The following is a 14555-nucleotide window of genomic DNA, read 5'->3' on the forward strand; positions in this document are numbered from 1 at the left end:
GCAATAAATAAATTCTAGGGTTGCAGGAGTAATTTATTCTATATTTGCAAGAATGTATGAGGAAAACAGTTCTAGAAAGCCAAAAATACAAGAAAAAAATCTAGACTTGCAAGAATAATGCATTTAAAATCACTGAAATGGCGAGAATACAAGAAAATAATTCTGAAGTTGTGAGAATAAGTAAGAAAATAACTCCAGAATTGCGAGAATAAATTAAGAAAGTAGTTCTGGAATTTCAAGAATGATAAATAATAAAATAATTCTATCATTACAAGGATAATGCATCATCATTCTAGATTTTCAGGAATATAAGGCGAGAGTCATTCTGGAATTAGAAGGATAATCTGTAATAAATAGTTCCATGTTACACAGTTATGATGAAGTAATTCTATAATTATAAATAATGGCAAGAATTCCTCTCCTAACTCTGTACTTCATGTCCCAGCCCCTCTCCTCGGTGGGCAGGGGCCAGCTGTGGAATTTGGTGCCAATTCCATGGGATGTGCCGGGCACAGGGCGCTCTGGAGGGTCCCACCCTGTCCCCCCTGGGACCCACGGGAGGGGCTGAGGGAACATCAACACTCATTTCCACCTTTTTCACTGTTTCTTGCCCCAAAAAGGCACCTCCACAGAGCCAAACTGAACATCCTGGGTAAAACTCCAGCAGCTGGAACGCTGTCCAGTTGGGATAACAGAGCTCCCTGTCACACAGGCAGCACGTGGATAAACACATTCCAGATCGCTCAGCTGAGAGCCCAGAGGGACAGGACACAGGGAATGGCTTCCCACTGCCAGAGGGCAGGGTTGGATGGGATATTGGGAAGGAATTCCTGGCTGGGAGGGTGGTGAGGCCTTGGCACAGGTTGCCCAGACAGGTTGTGGCTGCCCCTGGATCCCTGGAAGTGTCCAAGGCTTGGAGCAACCTGGTCTAGTGGAAGGTGTCCCTGCCCGTGGCAGGGGTTGGAATAAGTTGGGATTTAAGGCCCCTCCCAACCCAAACTGTTCTGGGATTCTGTGATGGCTGGGGAAGAACCCGTGCAAGGAGGGCTCCAGCACCTCCCACCCTCCTCCACACTGTGCCAGCTGCTGTGGCTTCAGAGGAGGAAGGGCAGCCAGGTCTGTTTGGGGATGACATTCCCTTCAGGGGAGCACAGCTGGCTCCCCTGGGAGGGTCCCACAGGTGGGTTCCTCCTCTCCCAGCACACCTGGTTCCCTGGGAGGCTCTGGGTCACTGCACAGCCCCCCCCAGATCTGCATCTGAAATTCCTGAGGAGTCCCACAGGAGGCCAAATTTCTGTGCCTCCTCCGCCTTCCTCCTCTTAATCACGTGCTCCATCTAAAAGGTGCTTTTCCACACGAGTAATTTCCAGGTTGCTGCAGTCAGAACTCTCTCCCTTTACAGCAGCATCAGGGGTTAGCTCCGGTTGGCATCTGGTTAGATGGGAAGTGTGTAATTCATGGAATCATTAAAATTGGGAAACACTGCTAGGATCATTGACTCCAACCACTCCCCCAGCCCTGCCAAGGCCACCACTGACCCATGTCCCCAGGTGCCACATCCACAGGGCTTTTAAATCCCTCCAGGGATGGGGACTCCACCACCTCCCTGATCCAATGTTAACCACCCTTTCCCTGAAGGAATTTTCCCAAACATCCAGTCTAAACCTCCCCTGGCGGGCACTGAATACCACTTCAAAACCAACTGCCCTGTGCTCCCTCCGAGCCATCACATGTTCCAGGGATGCCTAAAGGCTTCTCAAGGGACTTTTGTTCCAACCCGAGCCATGGACCAGCTGACAAGACATGAAATAAGGGCCTGTGGATACGCCCACTATTTCAGTGTCCTCACCGGGGAAATCCCTGGAATACAGTGGAGGAAAAACTCCTCAGAGAAAGCACAACCCACACGTCAGTAGAAGGGTTTCAAAATTTAATAAGTCGACACGGTGAAACAAATTCAAGAATCGTTAAAACACGAGAGTTCTAAGAAACAAAGTTTCCGGCGCATACTTAGAAAAAAAAAAGACATTTCTCGTATCACAAAGAGATAAACCCCCCAAAAAAACCATTTGCTCTGGTAAAAAAACCAGCAATGCTGGTCCCTGCTGGAAGTGGGAATGTTGTAAGAGAACCTTTAAAAAAAAAAAAAAAGAAGCACCTGGAATTACATGACCGGTTTGGGCCTTAATTTCTCCTCCATGTAAAACAGTTGGAAAGAGCCGAGTCCAGCGAGGAAGCCAACGCAGACACTGTCCATGGGCAGAGCTCAGGGCATCACCTGCGAGTAAGTGTGGGATGAACTCCCAAGAAGGAACCCCTTCCTCCACAGAACTGAGAAAGCTGCCGTGACGCTCCGAGCAAAGCCTGGGAACAGGAAAAGGAAAGCAAAATACAATTCTAGGGAAGGTTCGCTCGAGCTCCGCGTCGCTCGCCATTCCGACCACAGGGACGTTCCAGTGGTGGAGGGAGAGTCAGGCACCGGGTCAGGCTGATGTGTCCCCTCACTGCCAGAGGGATGTTTGATCTCTGCTGGGCAGAGCTCTGGCACCCACAGCAATGGTCACCCGTTGCTCTGGAGGTGCCTGTCCAGGAACTGGGAATAGCAGTGCAGGGAACAGAAGTAGCAGAGGATGGGAGCGTCCGTCCCTCCCATGTTGTCCACGAGCACCACGGTGTGAGCCACGTGGTGCAGGTTCATGGTCACCGTGATCTGGATGAAGCTGCTCAGGCAGGCGCTTCCACACTGGCAGGTTTTAGCCACTCCCAGATCCTCGCAGAGGTGGGAAGGAAGGAGATGGCAACCGTAAGGGATTCTGTGGAACGAGAGGAGCGAGCGTGAATTCACTGCAAAATTAACCCGTGTCACTCAGAGACGGTGACAGGCACAGGCACCAGCTGGGAGAGACGACATTCCGAGAGCACAGACACGGAAAATCTGGGATTTTGGACTGGTCAGGAATGAAATGCCACTTTCCAAGACAGCCAGTGAAAACATGCACCCCCTTTACCCACCCGAGTGCCAAGGACCTGAACTCCTGGAGACACTAAAGAGGGAGACAACAGCACTCCTGACAGCCTGGGGCACAGCCAGTTAGGCAATTAAAAAGAAGATTAAGCATAATGAGAATTAGGGAATTAAGTGAAGATTAAGAATAATGAGACAACTGGGCACACACTGTTCCTCCCTCATGTCACCCAGGGAGATCGCTGTGTTTCACCCTGGCCTCACGCAGCACCCACAGTTTACTCCTCCCTCTCTTCCACAAAGTGGAAGCAACACGAAAACACAACTCAGAGGAAAGAGGAGATAAAATGAGCCTTTTGGCAGCAGTGCCACACTGCAGGCCTTAAATTAAGGTTCTCCTGATACACAGCTCCCTCCATCCATCGTGTCACCAATGACATCCAGAGTCGGGAGCAGGAATTGCTTCTTCCTAAATTCACAGCAGAGCAGGGTCAAGTTTGGGGTACAAAAGAAATGATTCCCCTGAAGTGTTTTGTCGAGTTCCGCTGAAGTGTGGGTATCACCAGTGCCCAGCAGGCACTCCAGGCTCAGATCCCACTGACTCACATCCTGCCTACACCTACACGTTTCCCAATCCTTTCCACACACCAGCACTCACATTATGAAAACTCCTGTGGGTTTTTTTTTTTAACCACCCTTATTTCAGGACACCCTTTTTTCCCCGTCAGGAAAAGCATAATCACAGCTCTGGTACTTTCCCAGAATGAAGACTGATTTCCAAACGTTTATTCTGCATCTTCCCTCCTTCTGTTTTGTCCCTTTCTCAAGGTTTTTACAGGAACTGAGCACTAAGACCTGACCAGCACCGAGGGACTGAATTCTCTAGAAAACCTCTATAAAAGCCTTAACATTTACATCAAACCCACTGCAATTTATATAACCTTGGGAAAGGAGACACGTGGGGGTTAATTATAAAATCAGCAAGGTCAGAAGTGGGTGTTTTGGCCCAGAACATGTGCTGGCTCAGCTCCCTTCAGGGTGTGCCCGTGGATGCCTTTGGTGCAGATTTCTGTGCAATTATCCCGAGTTTGTGGGGCACTCCCCACCCCCAAGGCAGGAGCGGGCACAGGATGGAGATCAGGGACACTTCAAGCCTGTCTCTCACCCTCCTCTGTGCCAAATTTCCATCTCTGTGCTCCCTTTCCACCCAGAACAGAGTGGGAGCAGCAGCAGATGGTCCCTGAAGGTTCCCGGTACGCCAAGGATCACGGGTGGAGCTATGGAAGTGGTGTGAGGGAAGAGGAGGGAGCTGACAACGAACAGCAGCCTGGCAGGGTTATATTTACTTGGTGAAATGATAATTTCACAATTACCTCAGACCTGGGATTCTCTGAATAAGCCAGAACGCCCTCACTCCAACACCAAAGGAAATTAGGAGCTTCAGGAAAACCCATGGCAGGGAGAAGCCTGCAGCAGAAGTGGGTCAGGGTTGTAGAACTGATTCCCTTCCCCAAAGCTGGCCAAAAATATTCTGTTTATCCCCCCTCCCTGGTGGATAAAAACATTTCAACCCGTAGCTTTGCCTAAATGCTTCCAAGGCACCCGTTTCCTGATGATTTTACAAGTGGAATTCGAAGGAATTCGAACCTTGTGACTTTTAACAGGTGATGAGCAACAGACACTGAGGGGAAGAGAAACAGCCAAGTGAGGAAAGGTGGGAGTGGCCGGGTGGGAAGGGAGCGGTGCCAGGCGGGAAGGGAGCAGTGCCAGGCGGGAAGGGAGCAGTGCCAGGTGGGAATGGAGCAGTGCCAGGTGGGAAGGGAGCAGTGCCAGGTGTGCACCTCCCGCTGCCCTTACCTGTGATTTATGGTGGCTCTGGCAGCAGACTCCAACAAAGTCAGTGGGATTTTCAGCTGGATGTTGGGCACCAGCGGGTTGGGCTGCTCAAAAGGATTCCCAAAGAGGTCCAGGTTCTCCAGAGAGAGCCTCCTGAAGTCGCTGGGCAGGAAGGGCAGTTTGTTGCGCGCGGCCGACAGGAAGCGCAGGCGGCTGAGCTGCCCGACCCTGCAGGGCAGCCGCACCAGCTCGTTGTCATCCAGCTTCACGTTGACCAGCCCCCGCAGCTCACAGAACTCCAGGGGCAGCGCTCGGAGCCGGTTCTGGCTCAGGTCCAGGAACTGCAGGGATTTCTGCAGGCTGGAGCAGCACAGGGCTCCGCTGAAGGACTCCAGGTGGTTGTCGTGCAGGTCCAGCTCCTGCAGACACACCAGGTCCCCGAGGGTCGCCGGCAGCTGCTTGATGTGGTTGTGGCTCAGGTCCAGCTTCCGGAGCTTCCTCAGGCAGAGCACGCGCGTGTCGACCCGGGCCAGCTTGCAGTAGGAGGTCTGCAGGTGCTCCAGGGAGTAAGGGAAGCTCTTGGTGAGGGGATAGTCCCTCCTGGAAGTTATGATCATTTTCGTCTTGGGTTTTTCCACTTCCGAGTTCTTTGCCGGGACCAGAGGGGAGAGAGGGAGAACTCCGGCGTCGGTGCCTTGGTGAGCCAGTCTCAGGGCTGAAAGGAAAGTCTTTAAATCGCTGGCATTTGCCTGCAGGAAAACACAGTCGTGCAGTTAAAAGCTCATTATCCTCCTGCTCGTTTGTTCCTGACACCTCCCCGTGTGTATCAGGAGCTACCAACTCAGCAGGGCGATGGAATGGGACAGGGAACAGCTCTGTTTACAGCGTTTAAGAACAAACACGACCTCTTGGAATAATCCAGATCAAACTGTGCTGCAGCACCCAGGAGAGGAACAAAGCACTGAATTCACAGCTGAGAATAAAGTACTGAAAAAAAAAAACCCCAATGCACTGGGATCTCCCTAAAATGCAACATGAGAAAGGGACAGTTGTGAACACACACGGGGAAAACAGAGGCCTAAAACCTGAGACAATTTCTGGAACTGGCTGGGAAGGAAAAGGATGGAAACTGGGAGTAAATTCAACAAAAGGAAGGTGGAAAGCTTCAAGGACGGTTAAGTCAGTGCTTCTGGCCACACACAGCTCTGGCTGTGCCAGCAGGAAAATGGACCAAATAACTGACCAAATAATGCTTCAGGTGGGATATAACAGAATGGCAGCAGAATCCCAGAATGGTTTGGGTTGGAAGGGACCTTAAAGCCCATCCAGTCCCACAGGGACACCTCCCACTAGCCCAGGTTGCTCCAAGCCCCATCCAAGCTGGTTTTGGACACTTCCAGGGATCCAGGGGCAGCCACAGCTTCTCTGGGCAACCTGGGCCAGGGCCTCCCCACCCTCCCAGCCAACAATTCCCTCCCAATATCCCATCTCTCCCTGCCCTCTGGCAGTGGGAAGCCATTTAAGCTTCAACTGACTCTCAGTAAGGACAGAGGTTCAGGTGACCTGTGTTTTAAATGAAGATCCAGAAAGCTGTGATGTATCTGTTGTGCTGATATAATTCACTTTTATGAACAGGAGGGCCACCAAATACTTCTCTTCTGCATTTTTCAGCAACTTTCTATTGGAGCTGATGTGCAGCTGACAGGCTCTTAAGCTAAAAAGTGAATTCTAAAATAAAAAGCACGTTGTATCCATAAAAGAAAAGAACAAACCTGGAGTTTGGGCACAACTCTGGGAGCCCAGAGATTGTCACTCTGTTCCCTGCTGTGACTCACCCAAGCCCTGTGACACCACTTCTGCACCTGAAAGACAGTTTTGTTCCTAAATGTGTTTAGACCAAGTCCCAGAAGGTGTACATAATGTACACAGTGTACATAATGTACTATAAACACCCAGCACAGGATATTGGATATGATTCTAGATGCTCATGTGAGATAAATTAAGGCAATAAAGATCAAACCTATTTGACTGCATATGCAAAATAAAATCATCATTTTCCTTAAGCATTCCAAGCACAACTACTCCCTGAACTGCTGCTGCACAACAAACACCTGTGGATCCAAGACAGGTTGCCCAGAGAAGCTGTGGCTGCCCCTGGATCCCTGGAAGTGTCCAAGGCCAGGTGGGAGCAACCTGGGCTAGTGGAAGGTGTCCCTGCCCATGGCAGGGGGTGGAACTGGATGGGCTTTAAGGTCCCTTCCCACCCAAACCATTCTGGGACTCTGAGACCAAAACCATTCCTTAGCTCAGCCAATCTAACTAAAACATTTAGCTGCAGAATTTCCACTAATTACAGGCAGATTTGTCGTGTTTCTGAGCCAAGTTAAACTGGGATTAAGTTTAAAGAGTCCTCCAGATGTGTAAAAGTAAAACAAATCTCTGTACACCAGGATGAAGTTACAGGCAGGACTTCTTTGCTCTCAAGCACGAAGCACAATTCCATCCACAATGCCCTTTGTTAGGATCTTTAACCCTTGTTAAGAAACCTTGAACATGTTGAGAAAAATACTAAGAGGGGGGGAAAAAAAAAAAAAGAGCAAATAATTAGTTGGAATAGCTCAGGAGGCAATTTTCTGCCACAGGTCTGAAGCCTCAATCACAGAAAGGATGTTGAGTAAAAGAGTTTAATGTGCATTGATGGGACATCTTAAATTTGGGTTCTGGGTATGGAGCATGCAAGAGGAATCTGGAATATCGTGAGATAAACTCTTTGACTTCTCACTCTCCAGCAAAATTCAGATGAAAGGATGCAGAGAAAGATATTCTGGATCAAATGAAACGTGCAAGGGCTTTCATTTTTGCAGGACACAGAGCACATTGGCTTCTGGTGGGGGAAAAATTAGTTGGATTTGGGCTCCTCCTTTTCCACTTAACCCCTTAACAGGTTCATAACATTTAGGCTGCTTTCCACAGAAAGACAACAGAAAGTCAAACTGTTTTCCAAGCCACCAATCAACGTTATTTGCCTTTATTTACACATCCTGACTCAGAGGTTTCAGAAAAGGACTCTGAGGTTTAGGAAAACCTGTCCCACTTCCCTCTCCTACAGGGCTACAAAACATTCCTGCTGCGGGCACAGAAAGAAGCGACAAGAAAATTTAGTGTTAATACGTGATTTTTGGGGTGAGTTTAAACGTTATTAAGAACCACTTTCTCCTGTGAACTGCAAATAAATACACTGTGTTGGCATTAAGTGGGATGGGGCCTTTGCCCTGACCCAGGTGTGCTCTGAAAGCCACAGTGGGCACTGACTGTCCAGTGAAATGAGAGTAATCTTTTTTTTTCCCATTAGAAAGACCGTAAGGAACAACTGTTTAATGGAATTTAAGGCCAAACAGCAACGCTGTATCAGAGGAATAAAAAAAAGAAAGTTTCTCTCTAAAGGTGTGAAGAACAACACAAAAATGGACTTTTCTGGTCCTGAAGGAGCAGAAGAGAGAACACAGCCCAGAAAAGGGGGAATGGCTTCAAACTGAAACAGAGCAGGGTTAGATGGGACATTGGGAAGGAATTCCTGGCTAGGAGGGTGGGGAGGCCCTGGCCCAGGTTGCCCAGAGAAGCTGTGGCTGCCCCTGGATCCCTGGGAGTGTCCAAGGTCGGGTTGGACGGGAGCAACCTGGGCTGGTGGAAGGTGTCCCTGCCCACGGCAGGGGGTGGGATGACACGGGATTTGATATCCCTTCCCGCCCCGCGGTGCCGGAGCCCCCCGGCTCCCCCGGTCGGTCCCGCACGCACCTTGCTGAGGCGCACATCCACCGCGGGCTCCCGCAGCCGCACCGTGGCCTTTCCCTGCTCCACGAACCTCGTGAAGAGCCGCTCCACGTTCTGCTGCACCTGCGGGCACAGCCGGTCAGCGCCCGCCCCGGGCACCCCCCGCGCCCCGCCCGGCCCCGCCGTGCCCACCTTGTAGCGGGCCCCGGTGCGGTCCCGCGCCGTGCACACCATCAGGTAAACACCGCCACCGCCACCGCCCGGCGGCCGCCCCAGCGACACCAGCGCCCGCGCCGCGCGGCCGCGGCCCTGCAGCCCGCAGCTGGGCAGGAGCTGGCTCAGCACCTCCACCTCGCACCGCAGCCGCATCCCCGCCCCGCTCCTGGTCCCGCTCCCGGCTCTGATCCCGGTACCGGCCCCGCCACCGGCCCGCGCAGGGCGGGCGGCGCCGCGGGGGCCTCCCGCGGTGTCCGCGCGCAGCTGCCCGCCGCGCTGCCTGCCCGCGGGGATGCCGCCCGCCGCCGTGTGTGCCTGTGCCCGCCGGGATCGCGGCCCCGCTCCCGGTGAGGGGCCGGGGACACCCGGCGGGCGGGACCGCGGGGCGGGAATGGAGAGCGGCGGCGGCGGCACCGGCGGCACCGGCAGCGCGGGGCCCGACCGCGGGGCCCTCGGCGTGCGGCCCTCAGTGCGGGGCGATGGCGCCCCCTGCTGGGGGCGGGTGGCGCATGTTGGCGGGAACGGGCCAGGGAGGGGACGGGACATGGAGGGTGTGGAGGGGACACAGGGGATGTGAGGGGACATGGAGAGTGTGAGGGGACGGGGGGGATGTGAGGGGACATGGAGAGTGTGAGGGGACATGGAGAGTGTGAGGGGACATGCAGAGTGTGCGGGGACATGGAGGGTGTGCGGGGACGAGGGGGATGTGAGGGGACATGGAGAGTGTGAGGGGATATGGAGGGTGTGGAGGGGACATAGGGGATGTGAGGGGACATGGAGAGTGTGAGAGGACATGTGTGAGGGATGTGGGGGCATATGGGGGGTATGAAGGGCAGGGCGGTGTGAGGGGACATGGAGGGTGTGAGGGGACATGAGGGCTGTGAGGGGACATGAGGGCTGTGAGGGGATATGGGGGTGTGAGGGAATATGGGGGTGTGATGGGACACGGGGAGCTGAGGCGACATGGAAGGTGTGAGGGGACATGGGGATGTGGGGGCATATGGGGGGTATGAAGGGCAGGGCGGTGTGACGGGAGATGGAGGGTGTGAGGGGACACGGGGGGTGTGAAGGGACATGAGGGGTGTGAGGGAACACGGGGGTATGAGGGGACATAGAGGGTGTGAGGAAATATGAGGGGTGTGAGGAGATATGGGGGTGTGATGGGCAGGGGGTGTGAGGGGACATGGAGGGTGTGACGGGGCATGGAAGGTGTGAGGGGACACGGGGAGCTGAGGGCTGATGAGTGTGATAACAGCTCAGGCTTCCTAAACAACAGGAGGAAGCGGCGAGAGCGGTGTCGGTGCAGCCGTGTCCGTCCTGGGGGTACGGGCTGGGGGGGGCGGCCATCGCTGCCGCGCCTCACTCCGCCCAGAGCCGGCTCCCACCGCGCTAACCAGGACTGGGAGGGAAACAAAATAAACCGGTGGCCCCTTTCAGCACTGTTTCATCACGTTTATTATTTAACGACAGGATTTGGGCTTGGAGATTGGCGGCGTGCTGTTAATCTTTCGCCGAGCGCCGGGTGTGCGGTGCCGCTTGGGCCCATGAGGAGGCGCTGTGTTTGGGGGGTAAAAGGGGGTTTGTGCGGGGTTGGGTGGGGTGTTGGGGGTTTGTGCGGGGCAAAAGGGAGCCCGCGTGTCTCTGTGTTGCCCAGGCTACGCTGCAGGGCCTGTTCACAGGCGCGATCCCGCTACTGACCGCCACGGGAGCTTTGACCTGCTCCGTCTCCGACCTGGGCCGGTTCACCCCTCCTTAGTCAACCTGGTGTCCCGCAGCTCCCCGCGGGTCACCATATTGATGGCGGCCTTAGCTTGGACGCCCGCTCGGCACAGCGCCCTGCAGCCCAGAACTCCTGGGCTCAAGCGATCCGTCGGGCTCAGCCTCCCCGGTAGCTGGGACTACAGGCGCGCGCCACCGCGCCCGGCGCTCCCCCCTCCGGCACAGCGGCCATACGGCTCTCACCGCCGTGACGTCACGGGGCGGGGCGACCGCGGGAGCCGCCCAACGGCTCGCGCAGCTCTGACGTCACGGAGAGGCGGGATCCCCCCACAGCCCCCCAGGGGCTGGGGGTGGGTGTGTTGGGCGGTGACGTCACGCGCGGCGGGAGCCCGCGCCGCGGTGCACGCCGGGAGCCGCCGTGAGGGCTTTAAAGGTGGGGACCCGCCGCCATCTTCCTCTCGCCGCCGCGCAGCCATGGGGCACCAGCAGCTCTACTGGAGCCACCCCAGGAAGTTCGGGCAGGGCTCCCGCTCCTGGTCAGTGCCGCTCCTCGGGCTCGCAGGGCGGTGGCAGCCACCTCGCTTCCCTTTATCCCCCTTCCCCATATTCCACCTCCCTATATCCCCCCCCCCTCACAACCCCCCCCAGCCGCCATTACCCGCCCTGACGCGCCGCGCTCTCCTCTCCCCCTCACAGCCGCGTGTGCTCGAACCGCCACGGCCTCATCCGCAAGTACGGGCTGAACATGTGCCGGCAGTGCTTCCGCCAGTACGCCAAGGATATCGGGTTCATCAAGGTGAGCCGCGGGACGGGGCGGAGGGCTGGGGGGCGCCGGTCCACGCTGACGCCTGTCTCCCTCTCTTGCAGCTCGACTGAGCGCCCGGAGGATGAGGAGACAACCAGGAGCTGCCGGGGCGTCCCTGGGCCTCCCTGGCGCATCCGCAGCGTCCCGGCTCAGTCTCACTCAATAAATGCTCTCCCAACCCAACTGCTCGGTGCATGTTTCCTTCTGCAAAGGTTTGAGTGGCTGCAGGGGTTCCTCTCCCTGCCATGGTGTTCTCAGAACACGGGGGACTGTGCTGGGCCTGCCCTGGTGTCTTTGTCCCCCCCTCCACTACAAAACCTGGTGGTCTCGATGGTGTTTGATGCTCGTGTGGTCCCTCTGAGCCTTCAGGTTTGCAGACGCCAGGGATGGTCAGCTTGGAGTGGCTGGGAAGTGTCTGACCAGGCAGTCTGCTGGAATGTGGCTGCTGGTCTTGGAATTATGGAATGACTTGGGTTGGAAGAGACCTTAAAACTGATCTCTTCCTACCTGCTGCCATGGGCAGGGACACCTTCCACTCTCCCAGGTTGCTCCAAGCCCCGTCCAACCTGGCCTTGGACACTTCCAGGGATAGAGTAGCCACACTTCCTCTGAAGGGGGTGAATTAATATAGTTGTAGCCACATACCTCTTCCACTTCATCTGGCATTTTCCAAGGTTTCCAGGCACATAACAGGCACATCATATTACAATATGATGGGACTGAAAAGGGTTGTACAAAGGCCTGGAATTAGGCTTTCAAATTCCCTTAAAGGGGGGGAGATTAAAAGTGTCCAGGTGCTGTCCTGCTGTTCAGGCTGGGTTTTGGGAGCACCTCAGCTGAGGCCTCACTGCTCTTTGTGGGGTGACTGAGCAGGTGAATGCTTTGCTCACACCTGGGATGGCACATGGCTGATCCCTCTCAGCTGAGTGCTCTGCATTTCCTTTGGGAATCCCTGATAGCCTGTATTTTGTGTCCCTGGTTATTAAATTGATGAGGTGGGGTGGTGAGGAGGGAATGGGAACAAACCCACTTAGTGCCCTTGTCAAAAGCTGGAGGGCTGTGGGGATAATCCCAGGGATGGTTTGGGTCGGAAAGGACCTTAAAGCCCATCCAGTGCCACCCCCCTGCCATGGGTAGGGACACCTTCCACTAGTCCAGGTTGCTCCAAGCCCCATCCAGCCTTGCCTTGGACACTTCCAGGATCCAGGGGCAGCCACAGCTTCCCTGGACAACAGGTTCAGGTGTTGGCAGCGGCAGCACAGAGCTCAGGGAACTGCTTTTCCCCCTCCTTGTCTGGATAAATTCCCCCTGAGCTCTGTGCTCCTGTGGGCAGCTGGTTTAGGAACTCTCTGAAACTAAGGAAACTTGGGAAAATGTGGGAAGTAACACACAAGTGTGACAAGGTGAGTTAGAGCGGCTCTACCTGGATTAATGCATCCAGTGCAAAGGCAGTGGGGACAAATATCCTGGGAGGAGGGTGGGGATAGTTCACAGCTGGGGTCAGGAAGGCTGAGGGTCAGTTGGAGCTGAGCTTGGCAAGGGATACAAAGATGAACAAGAGCTCATCCAGCCGGGGAATATTTTTACAGTGAGGATGAGGAGGCCCTGGCACAGGCTGCCCAGAGAAGCTGTGGCTGCTCCTGGATCCCTGGAAGTGTCCAAGGCCAGGTTGGATGGGGCTTGGAGCAACCTGGGCTGGTGGAAGGTGTCCCTGCCCGTGGCAGGGGGTGGGACTGGATGACTTTTTAAGGTCCTTTCCAACCCAAACCATTCCATGATCTGGGGAAAAGGTGGTGGTATCATCCCAAGAGTTGCTGCCAGGGGATTAAACCCACAGCGAGTTTACAGGGGAGGAACAGCAAAATCCTGAGACACAAAATAAAGTCAATTCATAGGTAAAACCTGATTAAAAAATAAAGGGTGACTATGGGTCTGCCTTGCTCAGGATTTCCGTGTTCCCTTTTACTTGGGCAACTGCTGTTGGACTGAACAGATTCCTGGGAGGGTTCCTACATTCCACCAAGGTACCAGTTCCAGAACGCTGTTCAGGGCAGTGCTGCCCAGCTGGGAAGGTGATGGTGAGGAAGCAGCTTCCTTTTCCTGCTCTTCCCACCAAAGCCAGCCCTGTGTGGCACAGGGATGTGGATTTGGCATCACTGGGAGCTCTGCCTGCTGCTGATCCAGGTTTGGTGCTGGATTAGAGAAGGGTCGACCTTGCTGTGGCTGGAGATGGTTGGGCCTCTCATTTTTTGGGTGAGAAATGGCTAAATCCTGGTTCTTATTGGAAAACCGTTCAGTGAGAAGGTTCTGCACTAAAAAATAAAGAGATTCAGTTGCTCTGATGGTGAGTTTGGGCCTTTTTCCCACCAATTTCTGTGGATGGACACAGGGAGGTGACTCCTGTCGGGTGTGTTCTGTTTGGCTTTGGGGTGATCCTGAAAAATCAGAAAGCACCAGTTGCCTTTTTAACCAATTAAGGAATTTCTTGTGCTTGGGGGGGGCTATGACTGAGGTGTAAAATTTGCAGAGAAACACAAAATCAGCAAGTGAAGATGGAAAATGTGAGTGGAAATCTGTGTCTTCCTGTCCCCACCAAGGTGTTGGAGGCAGGAAGAAGCTCCCAGGCTTTGGAAATGGCAGCAGGATCAGAATGATTTAAATTCCCAGAGCTACAAGAGCCATTTGAGCTTGGCAGGGGGGTTTCACTTCATGAAAGACACTTTGGTGCTGGAGCCCCAGATGTTCTCCGTGCCAGAACATCTTTTCATCACCTACATGGTGCAAAACAAACACAGATAAATAAAAAATAACACAAATACGTTACCAAATAGCTGGGGATGGTAATTCCATAGCAGCTTCCTGCTAAAAGCAAGGCTAAAACACATTTTAAAATTACTTTGTACACGTTCAGATACCTGAATTGGCACACTGTAATTTTGTAAAAGCTTTTTCCCTATTCTATTTATCCTGCTTTTTAACTCTAGGGAGAAAGTGGTGTAAGACAACCTGTAATTCCCTTTTACCTTATTGCTGCCTTAACCAGGTATTTATTGCTTAATATACAGTGAAGAAGAGGTGCCAAAACCTTGAATTTTCTGAGCTCATCATGAAAATTGCATTTTGTTTCCCCCTAAAGCTGGCGATTGCAGCCTCTGAAGGTTCACAGATGTGAAGCCTGAACTCAATTTGGATGCAAAATGATTTATAAAGAACTGCTGGTTCCCCTAAAGAGCAGCTAAAATC

General features: G+C 53.7%; 2 protein-coding genes across 2 annotated transcripts; one reads left to right on the forward strand and one right to left on the reverse strand.

The window, feature by feature from the left end:
- Nucleotides 1–1913: 1913 nt before the first annotated feature.
- Nucleotides 1914–8984, reverse strand: LRR1 (leucine rich repeat protein 1). Its single transcript, XM_032692085.1, has 4 exons — nucleotides 8765–8984; nucleotides 8597–8695; nucleotides 4823–5550; nucleotides 1914–2813 (listed from the first exon to the last, which is right to left on the reverse strand). The coding sequence occupies exons 1-4, from the start codon at nucleotides 8939–8941 to the stop codon at nucleotides 2561–2563; spliced, it is 1257 nt and encodes a 418-aa protein (XP_032547976.1). The 5' UTR covers nucleotides 8942–8984; the 3' UTR covers nucleotides 1914–2560.
- Nucleotides 8985–10891: 1907 nt separating this feature from the next.
- On the forward strand, nucleotides 10892–11495 carry RPS29 (ribosomal protein S29). The gene is made up of 3 exons (XM_032692111.1): nucleotides 10892–11043; nucleotides 11204–11303; nucleotides 11375–11495. The coding sequence occupies exons 1-3, from the start codon at nucleotides 10982–10984 to the stop codon at nucleotides 11381–11383; spliced, it is 171 nt and encodes a 56-aa protein (XP_032548002.1). The 5' UTR covers nucleotides 10892–10981; the 3' UTR covers nucleotides 11384–11495.
- The last annotated feature ends 3060 nt before the right edge of the window (nucleotides 11496–14555 follow it).

The sequence above is a fragment of the Chiroxiphia lanceolata genome, chromosome 6 (genome assembly GCF_009829145.1).
Source record: "Chiroxiphia lanceolata isolate bChiLan1 chromosome 6, bChiLan1.pri, whole genome shotgun sequence".
NCBI lineage: Eukaryota > Metazoa > Chordata > Aves > Passeriformes > Pipridae > Chiroxiphia > Chiroxiphia lanceolata.

What these genes read in the sequence shown, in the direction of transcription:
- LRR1 (XM_032692085.1), bottom strand. Translation starts at nt 8,941, where the DNA reads ATGCGGCTGCGGTGCGAGGTGGAGGTGCTGAGCCAGCTCCTGCCCAGC. An exon ending in GCACCGGGGCCCGCTACAAG is followed by an intron (nt 8,696 to 8,764) that starts GTGGGCACGGCG and finishes CTGTGCCCGCAG; the next exon opens with GTGCAGCAGAACGTGGAGCG. An exon ending in AGAGCCACCATAAATCACAG is followed by an intron (nt 2,814 to 4,822) that starts GTAAGGGCAGCG and finishes CTCGTTCCACAG; the next exon opens with AATCCCTTACGGTTGCCATC.
- RPS29 (XM_032692111.1), top strand. Translation starts at nt 10,982, where the DNA reads ATGGGGCACCAGCAGCTCTACTGGAGCCACCCCAGGAAGTTCGGGCAG. An exon ending in GGGCAGGGCTCCCGCTCCTG is followed by an intron (nt 11,044 to 11,203) that starts GTCAGTGCCGCT and finishes TCCCCCTCACAG; the next exon opens with CCGCGTGTGCTCGAACCGCC.